General features: G+C 52.2%; 2 protein-coding genes across 3 annotated transcripts; both read right to left on the bottom strand.

Moving 5' to 3' along the window:
- Positions 1-3113: 3113 nt before the first annotated feature.
- DHH (desert hedgehog signaling molecule) lies at positions 3114-7224 on the bottom strand (the record flags this gene model as incomplete). The annotated part of the gene is made up of 3 exons (XM_081084687.1): positions 3114-3739; positions 3995-4256; positions 6922-7224. 3 exons carry the CDS (start codon positions 7222-7224, stop codon positions 3114-3116), a joined length of 1191 nt encoding a protein of 396 aa, XP_080940813.1.
- Positions 7225-9197: 1973 nt separating this feature from the next.
- Positions 9198-24449, bottom strand: LMBR1L (limb development membrane protein 1 like). 2 transcript variants are annotated; one of them, XM_081084127.1, is made up of 17 exons: positions 24256-24449; positions 21716-21800; positions 20629-20662; positions 19471-19610; positions 19183-19286; positions 18462-18588; positions 17606-17674; positions 17402-17466; positions 16980-17052; positions 16821-16904; positions 16651-16727; positions 15529-15606; positions 15307-15380; positions 15001-15091; positions 14834-14900; positions 9998-10159; positions 9198-9804 (listed from the first exon to the last, which is right to left on the bottom strand). In XM_081084127.1, exons 1-17 carry the CDS (start codon positions 24325-24327, stop codon positions 9737-9739), a joined length of 1470 nt encoding a protein of 489 aa, XP_080940253.1. In that variant the 5' UTR covers positions 24328-24449; the 3' UTR covers positions 9198-9736. The 2 variants fall into 2 exon arrangements, with proteins under 2 accessions (XP_080940253.1, XP_080940252.1); XM_081084126.1 differs by having other exon boundaries at positions 16821-17052.
- Positions 24450-26479: the final 2030 nt, after the last annotated feature.

Here is a 26479-nt window from a genome sequence, read left to right as displayed (position 1 = left end):
AATGTGTCACAGCGCCTTCTGAAGAAAGGAGTGTTATGAAATCAAATAATTATAGGAGCAGCAACCCCATGAAGAAAGTTTGGGAACTATTGATAATGCTTCTAGAGGAGTGGTAAGGAGAGAAGCAGACAGGCATCAGAAGCAGCAAAGGGAGTGAGATATGGATGCAGAACACAGAAAGCATATACTGAGTGCCTGCTCCACGCTGGGCACTCACACTGATCTTGTCAACTGTCTTGTCAGGGAGGCATCATTGTCTCCAGGTTGGCCTGGCTCCCAAGCCATGCCCTTTCCCCAATCCTCATTACCTGTTTTGTTTATGAAAGAGGTATTGCAATTGGCGCTGTGGTAGGGCCAAGTGAATATGCCCTCCAGGCCAACTTCCTGGAGATGCTACACTTTGCTGCTTCCAGGCAGATGATGGATTTTTTTTTTTCCTGGAAGCTGGAGGGCCTCCAGAGGACAGGGATAAATAGGAATGGAAGGTGTGTGTGTGTGTGTGTGTGTGTGTGTGTGTGTGTGAGAGAGAGAGAGAGAGAGAGAGAGAGAGAGAGAGAGAGATGAGCCTCAGGCCTGGGCTGACAGGATGTAGTTTAAGGAAAACTTTGTCCTGGGATATCACCCTGCCCAGCTTCTTCAGGTGCTAGGAATCAGCACCATTATGGTTTCATGGCTTACGAGCTTGTTACAAGGGTCCCATCATTGAAAGACTACTCAGTGTATCACATTAGTCACTACCTGAAGTGACGTGACTGGAGGGCATCAGGATCTGACAGAGGGCAACAAGGGCAGGTTTGAAAACCAAGTAGGAAAGCTTGAAGTGCATTTCTGAGATGGCACTAGGCACCTGGTGTAGATTGAAGGAAGGTGGGTCGAAGGGCACTAAAGATTCACAGCTGCGCCCTAGCTGGTTTGGCTCAGTGGATGGAGCATCTGTCTGTGGACTCAAGGGTCCCAGATTCGATTCAGGTCAAGGGCATATGCCCAGGTTTCAGGCTCGATCCCCAGTAGGGGGCGTGCAGGAGGCAGCCAATCAATGATTCCCTCTCATCATTGATGTTTCTATCTCTCCCTTCCTCTCTGAAATCAATAAAAATATATTTAATTAAAAAAAGATTCACAGCTGCTTCCAAATGTTGCCTTTATCAAGGACCACCTGCAAACCTAAGTGTGCTTTCACCTCTAGACATTGACTCAAGGGTCACAAGGGTGAAGGAGATGAAGGGGCAACTTGGATAAGCATGGACATCTGGATTGCTACAGACTAAACTATGCCTCCAGCTTCCAGGACGCAGAGCTAAATCAGGCAGGTGAGGTGCATTAACGCCAGTTTTTGGAAGGGCATTCTCCAAGACAGGCAGGCGGGCTCCTCGCTAGCCTCTAACACCCGTGGCTCAGCCCCAGCAGCTTAACAAAGCCCCAGGCCTCACATATCATTTCTCACCTCCTGCAAAAAGGCTCCTTTGCACAAGTCCAATCCACCCATTCCAGTGGGACCGTGGTAATTTCCGACTACGCGGGAGTTCAGCGCTCTTAACGCTGGCGTTGGTTCAAGGGTGAACTGTATACCGGTATAGTTCTTTCCTTTAGTCTAGAAGGGAACTGATTCTGAAGACCACCAGAGGGCGGTGTATAGCAGGGACCTGGCTTCTGGGAGGACACCGCTGCTACCGGGAAGGGCGGGCTTCCGAAGATACCACCCACCCCTGACCATCCCCCAGGCCTTAGACACTCCCCTTCCAGTGCAGTCCAACTCCCTTGGAGCTTCCGTTGCTAACTTAGGGGCACCTGCCTGCATGAATTCTAGGTGTCTGCTGTGCTGGAAGCTATAGGTTCCAGAAACACTCAGGCCAAGGAAACAGAGCCAGCAATAATGGGAGAGGAGAGAGAGAGAAACAGTGGCGGGAGCCAGTAGAAACAACCAGGACAGGAGAGCAGGAAGGGCGCTTGGGCTGTAATACCCATATGCCCTTGTGTGGAGCACCGATTTCCCCCCATACATCAGGGCTGAAGTGGGTCTCCGCCTTCAACCTCGCAGCCCTTCTGAAGGAATAGGTTCCAGCCTTCTTCTGTCTGGATTCTTGTCTCGACCAAGTGTGTGTGTGTGGGGGGGGGGGGGGGGGGTAGGGACTATCAGTTATGACTTAGCTAGGAATTCCCACGGGTCATCAGTTGGTCTAATGACATCTCAGAAAAAAACTTAGGTTCCATCCAGACCCCATACCAGTGTAGGAGGTGGCTAGGCTGAGGCATGGCCTTGAGAGAGGGACCAGGACTAGAGGTTAACGATAGGGGAGCAGAATTCTTTGAGTATCAGTACCCACAATGGCCTCATCCCCACCAGAGCCCCTATGAACAGAGAAAGAACTTGCTGGGGCCTTCTCACTCTTTGGACAATTCTGGCCCCTGCAACAGCTGGTAGGCACCATACCGACAGAATGCTGTCCTCTCTGGGTGGGAGAAGGAACAAGCACCCTAGAAAAGGGCACGACTTTTTTGGTCTCTTGATAATCGATGAGGACACCCCCCACCCCCAGGAGGAAGCAGGACTGGAAGACCTACTGGGGAAGGAGGAAGGAGTCGGATGAAAGGTATTGAATCTGGGTGTCTCCTCTTTCTCTCCCCCCCCCCCCCCCTGGAGGTGAATCACCCTCGAAGTAGAGATATTTTCCAATAATCTCCCGGAAACTTTCCCTTTATTAGCCCGCCTGTAGGAAAATGTCAGAGGACAGATTGACTGGCTGTGTAAGACAGTGTTAACGCCGTGTCTGTGCCCCAGCCCCTCACCTTGCCAGGCTGGGCAAGCAGATCATTATATTATGATTTATAAATAGAAAATAAAATTATCGGGTGGGACTGGGGCACTGGGGAAGAAGAGGCGAAATAGACTTTGTCAAGGAGTACCCACTATCAATCCCACCTACCGAGGACCTGGGAGCACCTCTTCCCTAGGAGGTTGCCCCTGACCTAGGCAGTCCCTCATCGCCTCCATTTTTCTCCCTGTTCCTCCCTCCCTCCCGCCCAATCAACATCATTCGCTGCCCACATCCCTAGATCTCAGCCCCCAGGCCCTGGTTCCGGCGGGTGCCTCGAGGTTACTAAGTCTAGAACGCTCAGCCCAGCAGCTCCTCCGCCAACCAGTAGAGGAACCGGGAGTACCAGTGCATGCCCGTCGGCTGGACCGCCCCTCCGGGAAGCAGCGCCCCCAGCGCGTGCAGCAGGCGCAAAGGAGCAAAGGCGCGGTGTGCCCACTGGTGACTCTCCAGCACCGCGTAGCACGAGGCGAGGACGTCGTTGACCAGCAGCGTCCCATGCGCGGTGAGCGGCGCGAACACGCCCACGGCTTCCTCTCGAGCCACACGGGCCACGCGCGCCGGCCGCAGCGCGTCCCCGCCCGGCGCCAGCACCGAGTCCCCGGCACGCAGCCGGCGCGCGAACACCGGGGCGAAGTCGCCTGGCGCGGGCGCCGGCCCCCGGGCGGCGAACACCAGGTGCCAGGGTGTGAGCAACAGCTTGCGGGGGGGCCTCTCGGTCTCCACAGCCACAAAAGAGGCGCGGCGCTGCAAGTCCCGGTCCAGGAAGAGCAGCACCGGCGTGGGCACCACCCGCCCTGCGGAGTCTGCCGCCAGCACCCAGTCTCCGCGATGCAGCTCCCGCAGCCCCTTCCGCTCGCCACTCCGCAGGCGCACGGTGGCGTTTCCCGGAAAGCAGCCGCCTGCCCTGACCGCCAGGGAGTTATCTGCAGGGAACGAGCATAGAGAGGATTAGATGAAGTCCAGTGGTTCCAGAATGTTAGCCCAGATTCTTAAAGATGTGGTCAAGCCCAGCGCAGACCTCAGCAGTCCCGGGACAACTGCAATTTCCCAGGGATCTGGCCTCAACCTGGGCAGAAGCGGAAGGGTGGTTTATAACACTAACAGCCACCTTGGTCTCCCCTAGACTCAGTTTCCCTTTGGGCGGGCCTCCCCCCCCCCCACACACACACACACTGTACCGGCTTTGACCGACACGTGGACGTGGTTGCGGGACTCGTAGTACACCCAGTCGAAGCCGGCTTCCACTGCCAGGCGCGCCAGCAACCCATACTTGTTGCGGTCGCGGTCAGACGTGGTGATGTCCAAGGCACGGCCTTCGTAGTGGAGTGAGTCCTGAGCATGGTGGCCGTCCTCATCCCAGCCCTCAGTCACCCGTAGGCGCACTCCCGGCCACATGTTCATCACAGCAATGGCCAGCGCGTTCACTCGCTCCTTACATCGCTGTCAGGAATTGAAGGAGTCAGTCTCCTCATGACCACTACCACCACCTTGGGGGCAAACGCGACTTGAATGGGAGGGTAGATGCTTCTGCCTCCAGTCCCCACCCCATTCCCTCTCCGCTGTTGGATGCCCTGGGCAAGTGAGAGCCGGCATCGGTGTAGTCGCCTATCTACACGCCTTTTCAAAGCATCGTTGGACAACTGCGGAGTCACGTCCGAGTCTGAGACAGGAGGCACCTCTATCTAGCTCTTTCCCTATTTTTAACGTTGGCTCCTCACCCCAACTCATTCTGGGACTTCAGCTCAACCTGGGAGGAAGCAAGGTTTAGAGGGCGGGTGGCAGCTTGGTCAGGGAGGGGTTGAACAGCCTGACTCCCCGAGGGGAGCTCCTGTTTGCTGGCCCCCACCGCAAGCCCCGGCTGCCCTCCCTCCGCCTGATTCATCTTTTGTTTCGTTGCCTTCCCTGGCACCGGGCATCGCTTCCTTCCTTCCTTCCTCCTCCTCCTTTCGGCCCCTAGCATTAACCCCTTCCTAGTGCGACTGCCCCCCACAGAGGTGCCCTAGCGGAGCCGTGCGGGATCAAGGCTGCTGGAAAAAGGGTTGGGGTGGCGGGGGCTGCACGAAGTACAATGGCCATTCTCCGGGATGACTTAACCAAGCGAGAATCCCGGGCTGAGGCCGGGGACCCGCCGGGAGAAGCGGACTCAGCAGCTCCATCCACAAAGGCGCTTTTCAGCCACCCCGGCTCAGGGAGAGGAAAGGGCAGAAAGCCGCGCCCCCTATCCCTGCTCCGGCCGGCCAGTCCCCTCCCCCAGCGCGGCCAGACCTCCGGGTTCCAGCTCAGGCTCTGCCAGCGCTGAAAGCTGCCATCTCTCCATCTCTGGTCCAGATGCAGCCCAGAGAGGCGTGGGAGTAGCACCTGAGAATAGCCGGAGCCGCCCTTGTGTGGATCTGGGGGGCCCCCTGCAGGGTGGGAGTGGAGAGGAGGAAAAGCAGCAGCGTCTGGAAGCCTGCGCCCGGGGGAGTGAGACCGCGGTTATCTTGGCCGCTCCATTCTGGGAGCCGGAGACCTTGGCGCGCACCATGGCACGGACCCGGCGGGAGGAGGCGCAGAGAGGACAGCTTCCTTTTCTTCTTCTCTCCGACCTCTCACCTTGGACTTGGCTTTCTCCTAACTGCCAGAGGGACACTTTCCCCCTGCCCTTCTTGCTGAGTCTTCTACACCTCCGCAGGGTTGGAGAGGAGGGGAGGGGAAAGACAGGAAAAGTGGTAACTCCTTCCAACTTTCTGTCGTTTTGTCCCTTAAGGAGGCCCGAGGCCTTGACCTGCGGGGGCAGCAGCCCAGTGCAGAACCAACTCAATGGAGGCCTTTTGCAGCCAGGGTGTGGGAGATAAGCAGGACCCAAAGGGTTCCCGAGCCTGTCAGAGCCCCTCCCGGGTCTGTCCCTTATTCTGCCCACTCTGCTGCAGGTGGCAGCCAGAGGAAGCATTCCATGACCAAGAAGGAAAGGAGCGACCCTTCCCAATCTCTGGGTGAAAGAAGGGATTCTTTCTCCCCTAGACAGGTTTTCCTAACAAAGTAACCTGGAAAACTATTGCAATTAATCAGAGGAAATCCGTACCCCTCCCTCTCCCCCCACCTCCCCACTCCATACACAATTAGGTGGTGTAATGGAAAGTGTATAGGACTTAGAATCAGGAGTCCTGAATTCTAGTCCCAGCCATGTCACTAATTAGTTTTAAGACTTTGATTAAATCACTTTTCCTCCTGGGGCCTAGCTCTCACTGTAAAATGGGAGGTGGGGTGATGGTGGAAGAATGTGACCTCCAAATTTCCTCCCGTTCCGACATTTGAGATCATTGGCCAGAGGTGGGCCTTCTCTCCCAAAGCATTACTCACCTCACCCTAGGTTGGTTAAGTTCTGATCTGCCCCAGATGCTCAATACATGGTAGTTGAGTTTATATTATTTTTTTAAATTCCAACAAAAGCCCCTGAAGTAAACTGGGCTTGAGGGACACGGGAACCCTTTGATTCTCAGGTGGGTCCCTCTGTTCTTCTGATTGAGTACTGCTTTTCACAAGACAGTCGTTTAGACTCTGGAATGACCTTGCCCCAGTTCTAGGATGCCTCCCCCATGCCAGAGACAATTCCCACCGGCCCCTCCTTCAGGTAGATGGCCCGGTGACCTGACTCTTGGCCACCCTTTCTCAGCCTCCTTCAGTCTTCTTGGTTCAGAGATTTTCCAAAATCAGGTCAGAAGCCAGGCTAAGGGCATAGCTTTCTGTCTACTGCCTAGCCAGCTCCTGGCCCCCAGCTCACCCCAGCCCTTCCTGCCTGGCTCGGTAGCTGACCCCCGGTCCACGCCTCAGCCATTTCCCGTCTCGCCTGCCGCCATCCCCCTTTCCCCGCCCTCGCCTTGGAAGTCTCTCCCCGCTTCACTCTCACTAGTCCCTCCTTCCTCTCCCCATCCAAGTCTCTCCCAGTTTGGATCTCTCCTGATCACTCCGTCCAGCCAGCAGTTTTATTTTGGGGAGGAGTGGGGTGGAGGAAGGTCTTTGAGATTAAGGGTTCTAGAGATGAAGCCCAGTTCACCCACCGGGGCTGCAATAGGAAAGTAGAGAAGTTGTCAGTGTCCTGGCGCAGGTGACGAGAGGCCCACCTTACCTCGGTCATCAGGCGGTCTGCGCCACTGTTCTCCTCATCTTTGAAGATGATGTCAGGATTGTAGTTGGGCACCAGGTCCCGGAAGCGCTCGGAGCCCCTGGCGACCCTACCTTCGGCTGGCCCACTGGCGCCCAGGGTCCGTTCGGGCACGCTGGGCACAAATTGCTTGTAGAGCAGCGGCACAAGCTGCTTGCGCACGTAGCGGCGCCGGCCAACCGGCCCCCGGCCCGGGCCGCAGCTCTGGGCTGGCAGCGTCAGAAGTGCCAAGCAGCACAGGAGCACCAGACTGGCCAGCAGCGCCATGGATGCAGCGGACTCGGGCCAAAAGGGAACGTTCTTATCCTTACCAGCTCGCCTGGCAGTTGGGCATTCCCCGGCACCAGAGAGCGCAGCAGGCAGAACTGCCCCCAGAGTGCCCTAGAGCTCTTGTGGCTCTACGCACCTGGCTGCCGCTACTCTGCCTACATCCCCGCGGGGGTTCTGTAACCTGCTACAGGCGGGCCATCATAGCAGGGAAGTGGGGTCGTGGGTGACTGCCAGCTCAGCCTGGCTCTGTCGCCAGGCTCCGGCACTGCCACAATGCCCGGGCTCCGCCTTAAGTGGCCCCTGGCCCCGCCCCCCGCCCAGGACCGGCCCGCCCCCTACCACCAGGGCGGGGGCTCTAGCCGGTCACCACGGGTCCAGTTTGAGACTGAGGTGTGTCCCATCCTGGAAACCAGGTAGTTACTTGCCTAGGAAACCCTAACAGCTTTACAGTCCTTGGCTGTCTGGTGAAGCATCCTTCTACCTCCCAGTCTGCGCTTGGTACCAAACCATCCTCCTCTAATATTTGAACAGGATCTTTGCTCTCCTAAAGCCTACCCTGGCAGGCCATGTCCTCTGCTACTATCCAGAAATATTGGTTCCAGTTCCTGCCCAAAGTCAACCATGCTCGTTGGGCATACAACCAGAGCCTCCCTTGCCTCTCCGTGGTCTTCCCCAAACCTCTGCCATTTCCATCTCTTCTGCTGGGAGTTTTCCCTAGTCAGCAACAGAGCTTCAAGTTATAGTCTACTTTAGGACTTCAAAATTTGGCCCCTCTTTTGTCCTTGCTAGACACCCAACTTTTTTTAAAATGAATTAACTTGTCAATTGGAAGTTGCTGGAGGGCAGTGGCTACTTGAACTCTCTAACTGGTTTCCTGTCACCTTTCATCTAGCCACCTCTCTAGCTTCTTCCTCTCTGGGCCCCCCTGCGGCTCTGCTTCCAGTCGCTCAGATTTATCACAGAGGCTTTGAGCCTGCTACACGTCTCCCACCAATCTACTCTCCTTTAGAAATCACTTTTCTGATGTCTTGACAATGACCACCTCTATTTCCTGGAAAACCAGTAATTAACTGCCATCTATTGTGGTTCAGTGTTAGAATTATCTGTCACCCTTACTAGAAAAAGCCATTAAGCACAAACTTATTTATCATGTACAACCCTATGGTTAAGTGCCTGGCATATAGTAGAGTGCTCAGCAAATATTCATGGCATGGCACCTACATTGTTTTTTGTGGGTTTGTTTGTTTTTGTATTCCATGTTCACCCCTCATGCAGCTCCATCGCTAGCACTTATAGGCACCTTTGTGTACATTAAAAAAAAAGCACCCTTTCCTCAATACACCTGCCATTTGCAAGAAAATAGTCATAACTATACATTAAGACTATGAGGTGAGTGGTGCCCCTAAATGTTGTTCAATGCAACATATGCATAACATACATAACCCTGAGCAGAAACCTTGTCCCTAGCCCCAACATGGCAGGGGGCTTGCATTGTACTTAAAGCACTGATAGCCTCTGGAAAGATGGAGTTAGATTCTTCTCTGAGGTAGATCACAGACCTTTGTTAGCTAGCCACTTCTTTTATTCCACATCCAATAGTCAAATCAGGGAGGACAGGGCAGAGTGTGTGTGTGTGTGTGTGTGTGTGTGTGTGTGTGTGTGTGTGTGTGTATACAAGGGGATCTTATCCTATTCCTATACCCATGCCTACCTACCCCCAATAACCAAGGCACATAAACAAGGTCATGAGTATAAGGAGAGTCAGGGGACCAGTCAGCTTTAGGCTAAGGGAGAGGAGTTCCCAACTGCTTAATTGTGTGGCCTAACACCAGACCCAAGTCCTCAAAGAACACTAAGAATGCAGATGGAGGGGAAGGGAAAGGATGGTGGACAGAACCCTTCTGTTTCTCTCAGTTGAAAGACTCAGGACTTGGGGGGAGAGCAAGGCTATTCAAATAAACACAGAGAGAGCCTTTTAAAAAAACCAAAGCAAACCTTGGGATCAACTTTATTGCTGATGGTTGTGGCCTTTTCTTTCCCACATCCTCACCTCTCTGGTGGTCCAAAGTCCCTCCAGGATAACACAGTGCTTAGGTTCTTCTGGACCAGAGGCAAGGGAGACAATCTGCCCCCCACATCTGCCCCTGCTCGGTCCCTCCCCGGTCCCCACCCAACCCTATTGCACATCAAATCATGTAAACATGGCTACAGGCATGGCCTGGAATAGCAGTGAGGCAGATTGATGTGTTAACGGATTTGGGACCAGGAGCCAGACCCAAGTCACCCAGTCCCACCCCATGCTAAGGTCCACAGTTAAATCTGGAAAAACAAGGGGGCCTGGTCCCAAACTCTGGCTCAGATTATGCAACAGTGCAGATGGCTCAGCTCCCCTCTGCCACCCACCCCTCTCAGATTCCAGGTCTTAAGGATCACCCACTCCTGGTGTCGCTTCAGGACTGGGTAGCAGATGGCAGTGTCCAGTTTTTTCCCTCTCACCCCCAACTAGAGGTCACTGGTGTTGGGTCTTCCTAGATGCCCTGGGGAAACCAGAGACAGGCAATGGCAGTCTGTCCAGTCCTGGAAAAGAGGGAAGGCAGACAGTCAAAAGTAGGACATATGTCCAGACCTCTGGGATAAGACAACCAAACCACAAAATGGATGGATGAAGCATGTTACAAGTAAAGCAGAAAGCCTGCCATCTCCCTTGCTGGAAAGACCACTGTTCCAGAGGGCTCCACCCCACCAGCCTGTGACTCCCACTCTTTCTCACCAAAAGCCCGGATCAGCTCTGCCCGAACAGCTGCGGTGAAGGTCTTCACCAGACAGAGAGTGGTGAGGCCCGCAAAGATTGCATTGTAGAGGAACACGATGTAAAAATTGCCCAGCCAATTGAAGCGTCCAAAATCACCCAGCAGGTCAAAGCGAGTGAGTCCTGAAATACAAAGACCAGGATAGAAGGTGGGTATCCCAGCCCCTCCCTGGCTCAGAGCCCAGATTTCTGCTGCCTCCTGGTGGCCACATCTCAACACTGCAACTGATAAGTTGGCCTATTATTTGAGGGGGGGGGGGATTTTATTTTTTTAAAAATAATTCTTTATTGTTGATATTACATATGTCCCCCCTTTTCACCCCATTGACCCCTTCCAGCCCACCCCTATCCCCGCCGTCTCCGCCCCAGACCCTCAGCACCCTTCTGAGTCCATGGGTTATGCATTCAAGGTCTCACCCACCCACCCACCCACTCTCCCCCGCCATCCCTCTGGGATTCTGCACTCTGTTCCATTCTTCCATGTCCCTGGATCCATTCCATTTATCAGTTTATTTTGTTACTTAGATTCCACATATGAGTGCAGTCATGTGATACTTATCTTTTTCTGACTGATTTATTTCACTTAGCATGATACTCTCCAGATCTCTCCATGCTGTCTCAAAGGGTAAAAGATCCTTCCTTTTTACTGCTACATAGTATTCCATGGTATAAATGTACCACAGCTTTTTTATCCACTCATCTACTGATAGGCACTTGGGCTGTTGTAAATTGTGCTGCTATGAACAGAGGGGTGCACACATTCTTTCTGATTGGTGCTTCAGGTTTCTTAGGATATATTCCTAGAAGTGGGACCCACTTCTAGTTGGGTCAAATGGCAGATCCATATTTAATTTTTTGTGAATACTCCATACTGTTTTCCATAATGGTTGCACCAATCTACTAGGAGTAGTGTACTAGCGGTGTACTAGGGTTCCCTTTTCTCCACATCCTCGCGCACTTGTCATTTGTTGGTTTGTTGATGGTAGCCATTCTACAGGTGTGAAATGGTACCTCATTGTCATTTTGATTTGCATCTCTCAGATGATTGTGACTTTGAGCATTTTTTCATGTCTCTTGGCCATCTGTATGTCCTCTTTGGAGAAGTGTCTATTTAGGTCCTTTGCCCATTTTTTAATTGGATTGTCTTCCTTTTGTTAAGTTGTATGAGTTCCTTATATATTTTGGATATTAACACTGGCCTCTCTTACTATTAATTATTCCTACATCCCAAGCTCTGTCTCAGAGGAGTTCAGGGTTGTGAAGAAAGTGCCAGCAGCTAGGCTTGCTTCAACTTCCCTGCCAGACTTTGGCATGTACTTCGATGGGTTCCCCTCTGGCTCCAGGTATTCCAAGGAGCTACCTGGGCCCACCAGTTGTTCCTGGGTCAGGAACTTATAAGCTAGTCACTCGTATTTTTTTAGTAGGTAGAGCTGTGTGGAGGCTAAGAGCTCTGACTCTGATCAGACTGCTATAGTTCATATCCAAACTCCACCTCAACTAATTGTGTGATTTGGGACAAATTCCTTAAACATCTGTGCCTCAGTTTACTCAACTATAAAGGAGAGGAAATAATGGGACTGTTAGAATTAAATAATTCCCATAAAGCACTCACTATATGTACCAGGAGTATTTTAACTCTTGCTGAGCCTTTAATAATATAATATCAAATAAGATTTCTGGGGCCTTCCTCCACTTAACTCCAACCGAAAGGAACTAACTGATGGACCTACAAGCCTAGTGTACTACTAAACCCTCATGGTTTAAGTATAAATGCTACAGGGGAAAGAGTGTGGACTTAAGAACCAAATAGAACTAATTTATTTTTTTGATTTTTGATTTTGAGAGTACATTTATTAAAGCTGGGGACAGTCAGGGGTTGGGGGGAGGTAGAAAAGGGTATGGAGGAGTAAATGGTGATGGAAGATTTGACTTGGGGTAGTGAACACACAATACAATATACAGATATGTTATAGAATTATACACCTGAAACCTATATCATTGATTAACCAATGTCACCCTAATAAATTCAATAAATAAGGTAAAATAAAACATCTATACTAATAAAAGGGTAATATGCTAATTAGGATGGACGTCTCCTGGACATACATTGGACAAAGCCACAGGGGCTGCAAGGCCCGGGGCTCATGCAGCCATGAGCTCAGGCAGCTGTGGGTTCAGGCAGCTGCAAGGCCCGGGGCTCAGGCAGCCATGAGCCCTGGCAACTGCGAGGCCCGGGGCTCAGGCCTCACAGCCGCCACAGCCGGCAGTGGCGGTAGCAGTGGGGTAATGGGGGTGGCGCCCTCCCCTGATCAGCCCAGTCACCTCCTTCAGAGGGAGGCCAGACTGCGGCTTAGGCCCCGCTCCCCACTTGGGGAGCTGTCAGTAGGACATCCCCTGAGGGTCCCCAGACTGTGAGAGGGGGCAGGCCAGGCTGAAGGACCCCTGCTCCAGTGCATGAATTTTCGTGCACCAGGCCTCTAGTCATTATCCTATACAATAAAGAGGCAATATGCAAATTAACGCTCACACCCTCACAAGATGGCTGCCTACGACCAGGCCAGCAGGGGGGTTAGTGAGGGACGACCAAACAACTGAACAAGCAGGCTGCATGGGGCGACCAGGCCAGCAGGGGGTTAGTGAGGGATGACCAAATGACTGAACAGCAGCTGTGTGAGGCGACCAGGCCGGCAGGGGGGCTGTGAGGGGTGACCAGGCCAGCAGGAGGGGCAGTTGGGGGCAGCCAGGCCAGCAGAGGGGGCCAGCTGGGGGTGATCAGGCCGGCAGGGGGGCAGTAAGAGGCAACCAGGCTGGCAGGGGGGGGTGCAGTTGGGGGCGACCAGGCCGGCAGGGGGGTATTTAGGGGCAATTAGGCTGGCAGGAGGGCAGTGAGGAGTGACTAGGCTAGTGGGGGGTAGCAGTTGGGGGTGACCAGGCTGGCGGGGAGGGCAGTTAGGGGTGACCAGGTTGGCAGAGGGGGGCAGTTGGAGGCAACCAGGCTGGCGGGAGGGGTGCAGCTGGGGGTGACCAGGTTGGTGGGAGGGGTGCAGCTGGGGATGACCAGGCTGGCAGGGGGGTAGTTGGGGGCAATTAGGCTGGCAGGAGGGCAGTTAGGGGCAACCAGGCCAGCAGAGGGGGGAAGTTGGGGGCAACCAGGCCGGCAGGAGGGTAGTTGGGGGCAATTAGGCTAACAGGAGGGCAGTGAGTGGCAACTAGGCCGGTGGGGGGGTAGCGGTTGGGGTTGACCAGGCTAGCGGGGGTTGCAGTTAGGGGCAACCAGGCCAGTAGAGGGGGGCAGTTGGGGGCGACCAGGCCGGCAGGGGGAGGCAGTTCGAGGCAATCAGGTCGGCACACAGAGGCAGTGAGGGGCAATCAGGCCGGCGGGGGCGGGGGGGGGGGCAGTTAGGGGCGACGAGGCAGGCAGACAGGCGAGCAATTAGGAGCCAGCGCTTAGGAGCCAGGTGAGTGATTAGGTCCAGGATTGTGAGAGGGATGTCTGACTGCCGGTTTAGACCCGATCCTGGGGATCGGGTCTAAACCGGCAGTCAGACATCCCCTGAGGGGTCCCGGATTGCAGAGGGTGCAGGCTGGGCTGAGGGGACTTCTCCCCACCCCCCCTCCCCCCCGCACGAATTTCATGCGCCAGGCCTCTAGTATAATATATATTATAAAAAAGCTAGGGACAGTGAAAAAAAGGAGACTTAAAATAGAAGAGACAAGATCACAGTAACAGGAGGGAGCCTAGGCTGGGCTGCCTAGACTTGGGAAAGGAAGTCAAAGTAACAGAAGTGAGTCATGCTGGGCTGCATGGACTCAGGAAAAGGAAGTTACAGAGGCCAAAGGAGAGTTCTTGGAGATAGATTCAGGGGGTTAGCCTGGGATAAGCTGCTGCTGCCCACTGCTCTCCTGGTTGCAAGTATCCTGGGGACCTTTGGAGTTTAGGAGAAAGAAAGCAAAAGTACACACCTGAGAAAAGAGAGCACAGGCATGCTCAAGAGAGTGTCCAAATAGAACTAATTTAAATCATGTATGATATATGGAAAATGACGTAGTGTGTGGGGGGGGCTACCTATAACTCTCATACTACCCTGGAGTGAACTAGTTACATTTTTAAAAATTTCTACCAGGTAATTCTAGATCATAGTTCTAAAGATAGGAGAAGGACTTGAGTGTATTATGTGATGCCCTGGTGTGTGCAAAAAGCGCTGGACTGGGATTAAGGAGACAAGGGTTCTAGCCTGACTTGGCCTTGCCTCAAACTAGCTATAAAATTGGGCAAATTAATTAGCTTCTCTGTATTTCATCTTTAAAATAAAAAATATTTAGCCCTGATCAGGAGCTCAGTTAGTTAGAGTGTTGTCCCAATATGCCAAGATTGTGGTTCAATCCCAGTCAGGGGACACACAAGAGTAAACCAATGAATGCACAAATAAGTGGAACAACAAATCGATGTTTCTCTCTCTCTAAAATCAACAATAAAAGAAGAAATAAAATGAGAATGTTTATTAGATGATCCAGCCCAAAGGAAGATTTAGGGAAACGTGGTACTTTTCAATCAGAAAGACAGAAGTAAACGGGGAAGGCTATGTGATGTAAAGGAAAAGTATGAGCTTTGGAGCAACACTACTCTGATCTCAGCACAAGCATTTCACAGAACCTGTTTCTCGATCTGTATCATGGGCATAATACTTTCTCATAAGTTTGTTGTGGGATTTAGGGAGAACATGTATATAAAATGTCTGCTTAGCACTAGTAGGTACTAAAAAGAAGCCAATTCCCTTATCTCCTTTTGCTACTTACCTAGGGTTCGAGAGAAGACAGGAAGTGCTGAGCTTAGGACCAGGAGACACACACAGTTCCCGATTATCTGGGGAGGAGTAAGGAAAGGGGAGGTGAGGTAGCAGAACTGCCAGTATCTAGTCCCCATGCATGCCTCCAGGATACCTCGTCTACTCCAACCCAATTACCTGTGTCATGGCTGTGTCATGCCATCTGGGCCGCAGGCCCCGGAAGAGTGGAGAACTGTAGAATCCCACGATCGAGGACACCATCAGATAACTGCCACTGGGGTTAGGGAAGAACTGGCCAGCTCCCAAGGATTAATGCCTCATCTCAAAGGGAATAAGCCCCTTTCCCCCAGACCTCCTTTCAAAATCAAGTCTTTTCTTTATTTCTGAACCTCAGGTTGGTGAAGACTTGCCCCCTTCCCATCAGTCCTACTACAAGTCTGCCCAGAGCCCCAAAGGAGACATTCGGAAGATACAAAAGGATACAAGATGAGTACAACCTGAATGACAGCACCAAAGGAGCCCAGCTTGGAGAAGGAGACCTGGCCCAGGGAGGCATCCTGAGAAATGAAGTAGTATCACAGTGGAGCACTCTCCACAATCAGCACCACCCAGCACCCAGTCTTCCCTCTGGCCTCAGTTTCTGCCCCCTCACTCCAGCTTTTCTTAGGTCTTCCCCAAAAGATATGGGGGAGGGCAGCCCAGTACCTGCATGCCCCGGGGCATGGCAGCCTCATCGATGAGCAGCTCCAGGATGTGGATGGCCACAATGAGCACGGACAGGCCCTGTGTGAGGCAAGGTCACAGATTCCCATCCACGCCCCAGCCCACAACAGTATCCAGAGTTACATGTTAAGAGCAGACACTCTGCCCTGGCCAGGTAGCTCAGTTGATTAGAGCGTCATCCCAATATGCTAAGGTTGTGGGTTTGATCCCCGGTCACGGCACACACAAGAATAAACCAACAAATGCATAAATAAGAACAACAAATTGATGTTTCTCTTTCTCTCTCCCCTCCCTTCCCCTCCTCTCTCCCAAATCAATCAACAAAACAAATTTTATTTTAAAAAAAAACACAAAAAAAACCCCACCTAGCAGCCTTAGCTGGTTTGGCTCAGTGGATATAGCGTTGGCCTGTGGACTCAAGGGTCTTGGGTTTGATTCTGGTCAAGGGCACATGCCCGGGGTTGCAGGCTCGATCCCCAGTTAGAGGGCATGCAGGAGGCAGCTGATCAATGATTCTCTCTCATCATTGATGTTTCTATCTCTCTCTCCCTTTCCCTTCTTCTCTGAAATTAATAAAAATATACTTAAAAATGAAAAATAAAGATAAATAAAAAAGCAGATACTCTGCTCCAACATTTTCAGTTTCCAAGCACTGTATGGGACCTCCTTGAGGCTGGTGCTAGCAACAGAGCACTTTGAGGGTATTATAAGATACACCCTCTCCAGGTGGAAGAATTGCAAAAAAGCTAAGTAGAAAAATGGATTCATCCTCCAGATTGATAAGACTTATTCCCAAGTCCAGGTTGTGGCAAGTTGGGGGATAGACTGAATTTCAACCCTTATTTTCACACACAGCAAGCCTGGGTAACTACTCAGTGGCCCTCTGTAGCCTTGGGTAAACTCCTTAACTTCCCTGTTTCTTCATTTACAAAATTGGGATTGCTGTGCTCAGCACAGGGCAGGACACAAAGTAGACACTCAGTAAGAGGCAACTACTATGATTGAAGATAACCAGGTCCCTGCATCTCCTCCCTCTTCCCTAAGAAGGCCTAAATTATTCAAGGGCCTTCTACTCCCCACCCTCATCAAGGCTGGTATACCCACCGTCAATAACAGCAAGCACAGCATGGCCAGGGGATAACCCAGGTTCCGCTGCCAGGCTGAAGCCTTCCACCGCTTCTCTGTGCAGGGATGGGAAGCGGTTAGCACAGACTTGGAACAAGAGACTATTCTTAAGGAAAGCCAGGTATTCCCATCCCTACTAACTCACATACCCAGTAGGACCCTCTGTGTCTGCAGAGCCAGCACCTGTCTGTGCAGCAGCTCCATGTCCAAAGGCAACCAGCAGGAGGTGGGATCTGAGGGCAGAGAAGATGGTGCTGCCCTTGCCCAATGCATGCCTATCATCCCACCTGGGAAGAATTGCAACTCACTGCAAATCCTGCGGGTCAAAGCTGCTTCCTCAAAGGCTGAGCAGTACAGCTGCTCCTCCAGGTCTTCCAGCACCTGGGAGCAGGGGAAAAGGGAGGGACTAATAATAGTCAGGGGCTCCCAGATCCCAAGGGCCCCAGGAGCACCCTGTTCATCCCAGGGCTTTATCATCCCATTCCTTCCCCTACCCCTTATTCACTACCCTGTGGTCAGCAACTTATCCATCCCTCCTGACTGCCTTGTGTTCTGCTTTGTATGTCTGGTAACCAGCTCCAGATGATGGGGGTGGAGGATATAGGAGCCAACAAAGGCTGTGGCCCTCTGCAAGGTGTGCAGCACACAATCGCAGGGTTGTTTTGTTTTCTGGCTCCAGCTTGGCAGGAAGCTCACCCCACAGGACCAAAAGGCAAGGAGTACTACATACCCGCGGCTTGACCAGCAGCTTCCCAGTAACCGAGAACATGCGGGCGAGACCTAGCGGAGTACACACTGTGGAGACAGAAGCCAGTCACCTGATAGACCCTTCTCTCCATCATTCCCCTCACCACCCCTCCATTCCCTCTCCTTCCACCCTTGTGGTTCCGATCCAAGGACCTTACCCATTATCTCCCAGACCCTGAACACTCACCCAGGAGCAGCAGGACCCCAAGGAAGGAAATGCAGGAGTAGAGGTAGGGGAGGTAGTACTCCCAGAAGTCTAAGGGTAAAAAAAGCAGTACAGTCAGCCCATCTCTTTCCTGCTTACTGGGACGACAGGCCTCAGAGACAATACAAAACCTAGAGGGGTTAGGCAAGTAATGCAAATCAGGAAAGCTGGCCTGTGTCACAGAAGGGGGAGTGGCAGGGACTATAGCAAAGGAGATCCTAAGCCCTACCTAAAGGGCACAACTGTTATTCGGCCCCAGTCACCAAGGACTAGTGTGGCCAGATCCTCAACCTTGTCAAGCAAAGCCAGAGATCTGGATATTAATGTGAAACCTCCCAACATATATATATATACATATATATATATGGCAACTGACTCATATATGTTTTTTAAATCATTGCATAGGCCCAATGGGACATTCCTGCAGGTTGGTTTTGGCCTGAAGTCCATCATTTTGAAACTTCAGTCGAACGGTTTATTTATTTATTATTATTTTTAAAAATATATATTTTTATTGAATTCAAAAAGGGAGAGGAAGAGAGAGATAGAAACATCAATGATGAGAGAAAAATCACTGACTGGCTGCCTCTTGCACACCCCGTTGGAGATTGAGTCTGCAACCCTGGGCATGTGCCCCCAATTGGAATCGAACCTGGGACCCATCAGTCCGCAGGTCAATGCTCTATCCACCGAGCCAAACCAGTTAGGGTCAGTCTAACGGTTTAGATGATCTCAATCTTCTCCACCTCAGAGGGATACAGTTGATCCAGGAAGGGGAACAGCTGCCAACTGATGAGCCACTTAGCCTGGAGGGTGGGAAGGAAGCTGGCCCTCTCACCATAGAGTGACTCCCTGCTGGTCTTGTTGTTGTCCACAATGGCTGACGCCACCCACACCATGCCCAGCACCAGCAGAGTAAGGAGCATCAACATTACCACTGTCTCGTAGACCCGGCCCAGGACACCCTATGGAAGAAGGCAATAGGTGTGGGTGGAGAGAACTACCAACAACGTCGGGGCAGTGTGGGGAAGGAAGGCAACATTGGGAATGGCAGCCTGGCTAGGGGAACCAGAGGACTGGATTCAGGAGAAAGGGGAAAGCATTTCCCTCTTATTCTGCTAAATCACTCTGTCCTCCTACCCACAACCAGAATATCCATTCTGTTCTCGATATTTTTCCTTTGTAACCTCCCTCCTCGGGTCCTTTCCCCATTCTTGTTTTGCCCTGGGAGGCTGACTCCTGAAGTCTGCATCACACAAGCCCTTTGCCCTTGGGTTTTCCTGTTCGGCTTGCCCAATGGAAAGGACCAACAGCTCCTCTGCTGGGTGGCTGCACCTCCCCAGCTTCAACTGGGTTCCAAAAGCTATTTTTTCTCTCTGCTCCCACAAGCCTATGGTGGTAATGACCTCCTGATGTTACTAGTGCCTTGAACTCCTTGTTGATCTCCTCAACTCCGACTATACCTCTATTAATAGTTTCGTCATTAAAATCTCTTTAGTTGAAACATCTGAGTGGCATTGTGTTTCCTGCTTGGACTGATTGATTCATCACTCACTCACCTTTCTGGAGCCAGCGAAGCCCTCAGACTCAGTGAAGAAGTATGCAAAGGGCATGAGGAAGATGAGGGACAGGTTGGAGAAGAGAAAAACGAGGTTCCAGAGGCCTAGAGCAAAAAAAGGAAAGGCAGCGGTGGTCAGAAAAGGGTGGCCCAACCCCCTGGGCACTATCCTGTGAGCGGGAAGCTGGGGATGGGGTGATTATGCCTAATGAGTACAAGGCTCTCTGTATCTGCCTGACACTTTCTGCTCCCTATCGCCATCCTAAGCTGTAAACCAGGAGTCACGCACCATGGATGAGGGAGCCGTTGAGCCACTGGATGTAGTAGTTCCGAGGCAGTGAGAGCAACACCTCATTGCTGATGATGGAGAAGGGCAGGAGCAGTACGGCACCCAGGGCAACTGCCAGGGTAAAGGTGCAGAGCTCGAGCCTGGGTAGAGGAGAGATAGAGTCCTTGCTTAGCTCAGACACTTCCCTGGGTCCAAGAAGCCCCATTCATCCCTGCAGGCACCTGTAGTTTCTCCTGGAACCAACTAGCAGTGACAGACCAGGGAAGGAGCCATCAGCTGGGGCTCCACTCACTGCCCCCCAGCCCTAGTCCTTACCTTCAGGGAAGCCTTGGCGCATGGGATGGGTACATCTCAGGCATTTATGGGAGCCTGGTCACCTGCCATGTCACCTGCCCAGACGTCCTCAGGAATGTGATCCTCCCACACATGCCCGTAGGGTGCACCAGGCATAATGCCAACCTAAGAGGCCTGGCTTCTCTAATCAGAGATATGGATTTCTGAGCTTGCCTCTTCAGCCCGCATAAGAGTAGGGTCACCCCATGTGGCTATGCCCTGAATGAAGCTCTAGGACAAAGGGGGAAAAGGGAGCTAAAACCCAACTTCATAGCTAAGGCCTGTGTGCGGGGCTGCATCAGTTGCAAAGAAGGGACACTTTTATTTATTTGGTCCATCAAGGGGGGATGGTTGCCTTCTTATAATCTGTTGACCCAGAGGAGTCATCACTATATCTCTATACTTGCTAGTGAATAACAGCAGTCTGGAATAAGGTCCATCCTTAGATTCAAGCACACCTCCCCTCCAGGGGTTCTATCTTCCCATCCCCTGATGTTTTCATTAATCTGCATCCTACCCTACTCCCTTCCTAATGGATGCTGGGAGGTGAAGCCAAGCTGAAGTCATTTCTGGTGACTCAAGCCCCAGCTGACAGTTCCGGCCTTGAGGATGCCAGGAGCTCCTGGCCTAACCAGGGAGACAGGAAGAGCAGCTTTTCCAAGCATCCCGAGGGTAGGGTAAAGCTGGAAGAAGCCAGGAGTAGGATGGAAGCAGAAACTCTCTCTTTACTTTGTGACACCCCACTCTCTCTGCCAGCTCCAGGGCCTCACTGGATTTCAGCTTCTAAAGGTAACTGGTGCCAGTTGCTCAGGCAGCAACACTTACGCAATCTTGTTGACTGTGGCATCTTCATCATCCACTACAAAAGACAGAGGCATGGGGAAGAAGCAGAAGATCAGTGGGCAGTTCTGGGAACCATCTGTGTTGCAGCGTGCCTTCCTTCCCTGTCCCTGCCCCCTGAAAGAAGGGCCTGTGCCCAGAGAGGCAGAGCTGGACAGGAGGCTCTGGGAGAGCTCATGCTATAACCCCACAACCTGTTCTCTGGCCAAGGTAGCAGTGGCCCCAGGTGGAGAGAGAACAGGCTAGAAACTCCCTCACTTCCCTCCTTCCCCATCACAGGTTCCTCTTTTGTAAGCTCAAAATATGATAAACAACTGGTCTGTGAGGTTGGTTACATCAGTGGCTGGGTGCAGCAGAGAAATGCAAGCAGTGGCGGGGGTTGGGGGGGGGGGGGGAGATTCACAGAGAAAGTTCCCAAGAGAATTACACAGAGGAGTAGCTGCCTTCTTGGGTGGGGGCTCATGGAGGGGAAGAAAGGCTAGGGCCAGGACAGGATGATCTGAACAGGCTGAGGCAAGTGTGTGGATGCCCCTCCCACCTCCCTGTCACACAATGCCTACAGGAAGGAAAGCTCCAATCTGAGCACAGATTGGAAAGAGAAAGGCCACCATCACCAGGTCCTGGGGTCCCAGCGGTCACGGAGGTCTCTGGTCCTGGGTGTGGGAGCACTAGGAGAGGAGGTGACAGAGCTTGTGCCCATGATAACATTCACCTTGCAGTTGCCCACTTTAGGTTTACAGAGGGCTTTTATATTAACCATCTCTTTGGTCCACATAATAACAATGGACTGGGTAGAGACTGCTAGGCCCATTTTGGAAAGGATGAAACTGAGGGCCAGAAAAGTTATAGGACTTGCCCAGCAGCTTTATTGGTTGTGGACACTTCTATCTAGACTTTCCACTATACCACACTGTCCCTGCCTGTGGAGGTAGGGAGGTAGAAGAGGCAAAGGCGTCACAACAGCCACCTCTCCTTTCCCAGCAGGCGCCATAGACCCATTCTCCTGAGGCTGGCTCCATGGCAACGGGAACACTGGCAGAGGACGAGCAGAAGGGAGGGAAGTCACAGGTACCTGTAGTGAACTCAGCAGGCTTCTTGAAGTGGGTCAGGGTGATGTGGCAGAGGATGTAGAGTGTCGCAAACAGAAGTGTTGAGATCTATGGCAGAGCATGAGCTGGGATGAGAAACTCTAAGAACATTCCATAGCCCCGTGGGGTCCCTTCCCCAAAACAAGGCTGCATACTTTCTCCCTGTTACTTCCTTCTAGTCAAGGCCTCAGGAGCCTTTAAGAAGCAGCAGACAGCCCTGGCTGGTTTGGCTCAGTGGATAGAGGGTTGGTCTGCGGTCTGAAGGGGGCCTGGGTTCGGTTCTCGTCAAGGGCATGTGCCTGAGTTGCAGGCTCAATCCCCCGTAGGGGGCGTGCAGGAGGTAGCCGATCAGTGATTCTCTTTCATCCTTGATGTTTCTATCTCCCCCTTTCCCTTCCTCTCTGATATCAATAAAAATATTTTTTTAAAAAAATATAAGTGGAACAAATTGCTGTCTGTCTCTCTTAAAAAGCAATAGGGAGCCCTGAAAGATCAGGTATGCTCTGGGCCAAATCAGAGCCTCATTTAATCTCTGCCCCTAAGAATAAGACTTAGTTGGGGCCCAATATCTACAAAGTTTCTAGAGGCAGCATCAGCCTCTTTTTATTTTTAATTTATTTTAAATTTTTTCGTGGGGAGGGGGAAAGAGTCCCACAGCACAGACTTCCAGGTGGGGAGGGGGAAAGAGTCAACATCAGCCTCTTTAAAGGTAGTCAATCCCTGCTCCCTACCTCAAGTGACTTCCCAACTCTAGGGCCAGGCGTCTCAAGGCCTGTCCCATGCCTCTGGGCGACTGGACCTCCAACTGATAGTTAAGGCAGGGCTTAGCCAAGTTACTCTGCACATGCATGCATCCCACCCTACCCCACATTAGCTGCTATTGCTCAGGGGAAGAGCTACTGCTCAGTTTGGCTCCATAAACAGGGAGTCTTGAGAAGAGGCATTATTGTATTTCAAGTAGTCCAAGAAGGCAGGATCAGTCTTGTGGGTTCTCCAGTCCCCAAGAGGAGCTGACGCCACAGGAAATCTGCATACAGCTATCCATGCAAAGAGAGACAAAGTCATAGAGACCCCAGGAGAGCCAGAGGTCTAGGACAAAGCTGTAGCTTTTGACATTAGGAAAGCAGAGTAGAATGAGCCACTCAGATTGGAACTGCAGAATTTTTACAGCCTAGTGCTCCACCCTGGGCTTGCGCAAGTAATAGGAAGGTGGGAGGGCTCAAAAGGTCATGCTGGAGTTACACGCAGTTCCAGCGGAGGCTAGGTCATTCTCTAGAGCAGAACTGGTGCCAGGTGGAGGAGCAACCAGAAGCCTTCAGGCTGCCCTTGCCCAGCACTGATTCCTCAGCTAATGGGACTAAAGGATGGGGGAGACATCCAAGAGGCTGCTTCTCTGTCCAAGGTCACATCCCTCCCGGTTCTCTAAGAATGTGGGCCTCTGGCCATACACTGTCTCAAGGCCCCGACGAGCCTCATGGTATGCCCAATCCCACCATGTGGGACTATCTACTAAGGGACACATAAGGAAGGATTCCTGAAAGCAGATCTGGCATTCTACACACGGACTAATATACTTCCTACCTTTCAGTACTCAGAAATAAGGACAGACTCAGTGAAGTAGTGGCTCCCTTTATCCCTCCTCCAATCTGAGGCTGCCCAGGGCAGACCAGAGCCCAGACTGAGAAAAAAATGAATGATGGATCCATTCACTAACATTTCTATTCTTCCAAACCTTTCTCGTTTCCTTTCCATGTAGTATATGGAAGAGAGGGCTACCCTGGGGAGCTCAGAGGAAGAAGACTCAGGAGAAAGGAGAGAGATGAGCGTTCAAAGCAGGTCTGCGGCAGATCTGACTTCCTTGGCGCCTCCGAGTGTCCCCCACCCCGCCCAGAAGTGAGGGAGGGAGGGAGGGAGGAAGGCAGCCAGGTGCTCTCTAGAGCACTGAGGGGAACCACTCACAGGGGAAATTCCTAAATGTTTGAATAGCTAGCTAGGAACCTCCACTTGCAGGGTTCCTAACAAACACCAATAAGGGGGCGGCGGGGGGGGGGGGGGATGATGGAGGCTTAGTTGTTCTCCATCTCTACCCAGTAGAATGCACACCAGCAAGAGTCCCTTCTTCCAAGGTGGGCGTCCCACCAAAGTCCCCCTTCAACAAACACCAGTTGGGAAGTAAATGCAAACCAGCCCTCCCCTAATCAAATCCATCCCTCTCGGTCTAAGCCGGGCAGACTCGCCAAACTCTCAGACACAAGGGGCCCCACGCCCAGAACGACGGGGCTGGGCGGGGGAGAGACGGGGGGGGGGGGGGGCGGAAACCGATGGGCTTTGTTTATCTCGCAACTACCCAGAGGATCCGACCTACTACTGGTTCACCGGCTGGGGCACCGGTCCTTCTGACGGGCCCTGGTGCGCACGGGGTCTGAGGGCGCTCTGAGCCCAGGTGGTTGTACTCCGACCCCAACCTCTCCCTCTCCCGGGACACCCTTTGGCCCTAACCTTCCTACCCGGGTCCCACACTCACAATACATTCGCGGACCCTCTCGTGGAATAGCTGCTCTCGCACGGATAGCACTTCGTAGTCAGCTGCTTCCATACTCTGCTCAGCATGACTGGGGCGGGGGTGTCTCCGGGCCCGGGGAGGACCGGCGGGGATAAAGCCGCCGCCGCCAAGCACCCGGACCCAGCCGAGGAGCCTTTCCTCGCAGCCTGCGACGGAAACTCGGGGGTGGTAATCTGAGGTCCAGATTCAGACGTCCGGACGCCCCGCCCTTAAAGGGGCAGGCACCAGCGCACCTTGTTTTAAAGGGCCCCTGTCCCCACTCTGTTCCCTCCCCTTTAAGGTCGGGCCTCAGTCAAGTTTCAACGTAAACACCCCCGCCTTTAGGCTCGTTAAGAGGAAGCGTCAGTCCACATTCTACTTTACCGGAGGCCGAGCGACGACACAAGGGATGGGCGGGTTCCTTTCACAAAGCGAAACTCATTGGCTCCTAGAGCTGCCGCTCATAGGTAGAGAAACGATGATAGGCTTTCCCCGTGAAAGGAGGCGGTATCTTTGAAGCCAATCGGTGCTCAATCTAAAACTAACCGACTCCTCACCTCCGGCTGTTGAGGAGAGAGAGTTTTAGTAACGACTGAAAGTTTAGTTCGGCCGTGGCTAAATGAACCTTTTGGAACTAGGCAGCCAGGGAGGATGTGAGAGTTCCATGGGGGTTCTGAAAGGTTACCGCTTCCCAGGAACCCAAGGTCCACAGCACCATTTTCTGAAAGTGTATATATGTTGGAGGGGGGCCCCCTTCGCGGCCAGTTTTCACTCAGTCACTTTGGGGATGGCCAAGTGTGTGCTAGAGCAAATACTTAAAAACAAACAAACACCTGAATAGTGAACTACAGAAATATTCTCCTGAAACATTGTGAGGTAATGTCCATAGGGGACCATTGTTGAGTGGTGCAGAATCAAACATTAGCTGACCTAGGTACCACTCACTTTACAGACTTTATCTCATTTTAATATCACAACCTTTAAGAGGAATGTGTTGTGATTAGCATTTGAGAAATTAGAAAAAGGTGAGAGCTTGTCACGTGCCCAAGGTCACATCATTAAGGCATGAAAGTGACCTTCCTGAGATCTCCGCGGAGGTATGTGTGCAAAGCCTCACCTTCCTGAAGTTAAAGCCTTCCTCCGAATGGGAGGGAGCAGTGCCGAAAAGCAAAAGAAGGGCTGGGCTTTGCAAAGCCTCCCATTGAAGAGTAAGAGCCCAATTCTAAAGGCCTTAGACTGCATCCAGTTACTGTCTGGTGCCAGAATTAACAAGTGAATGCTATACCCTTGTAACTGTTATGCCCAGAATTCAAGATCCCCAAGAAACCACGCCAGGGAGCCAGTCCGATGCAAAAGCATAAGGTCCTTTATTGAGTTAGCTAACCCGACCCGGGCCTCCAGTCGACGCAGCGACCGGAAACCGAGTGCTACTCACGAGAAAATCAGGGCTTTTAATAGTGAGGGGAGGGGAGCTGACTGTGGGCCCTCCAATTTGCCAGGCGCCAAGTTGGGTCTTGTTCCCAGGCGTGGCCAGCAGGGGCCTGGACCTCCGGGAAGAAGGCACTCCTCTGCCTCTGCCCCAACATGGAGGATCCAGGGCAAGATAGAGGGCATAGCCCTCGCCCTTTCATTCCCCCCTTGTCTTGGAACTTCTGGCTCAATCATGAGACAGACTGCACTTTTATTTCACCGTCGCTAGGGGCCCATAGTGAGCACACAGAACTATCAACTGAACTATTCTTATAAGCTTAACAAATGGTCCGGTGGAAGGGAAAGAAATCATTTTAGCTTTAACAACTTCTATTGAAATAGGATTTTTCTTCTTAAAATTCCTCCATGGCTATTAAAAAGCCAAATCAAGATTAATTTATTTACTGTCCTGATGTTTGCATAAACACAACAAGAATGGTAACTGACTACCTTTGCTGGAATTTCATGGTTGAACCTTAATGTGCCCCGTAGGGCCAGGAAGCCAAGCCATCCAGCTGCCATCAGGCCTGCCTGCAGTATCTGCTGAGTTAGGTGAATCCCTCACCTGTAGCAACTCCACCTGAGCCCACGCTCCATGCTTTAAGGCCCATCTCAGTAGCCCTCCTACTCGTTGCGGCCCAGAGTGTGTGGGGGTTCTGCAGGGATGCAGAGGCATCTTTACTGCTCCCCTTCTACTCTTACCAACCGCCAGTGATGGTAGGGCATGGGCCTGACG

The sequence above is a fragment of the Myotis nattereri genome (assembly GCF_964212035.1).
Source record: "Myotis nattereri genome assembly, chromosome: 2".
Lineage (NCBI taxonomy): Eukaryota > Metazoa > Chordata > Mammalia > Chiroptera > Vespertilionidae > Myotis > Myotis nattereri.
This window is presented reverse-complemented; position numbering and strand designations above follow the sequence as displayed.

Coding starts and splice junctions, on each gene's coding strand:
- LMBR1L (XM_081084126.1), bottom strand. CDS start 24,327: ATGGAAGCAGCTGACTACGAAGTGCTATCCGTGCGAGAGCAGCTATTC. Junction 21,801..24,255: donor AGAGGGTCCGCGAATGTATT/GTGAGTGTGGGA, acceptor GCTCTGCCATAG/ATCTCAACACTTCTGTTTGC. Junction 20,663..21,715: donor GCCTGCTGAGTTCACTACAG/GTACCTGTGACT, acceptor TGTCTTTTGTAG/TGGATGATGAAGATGCCACA.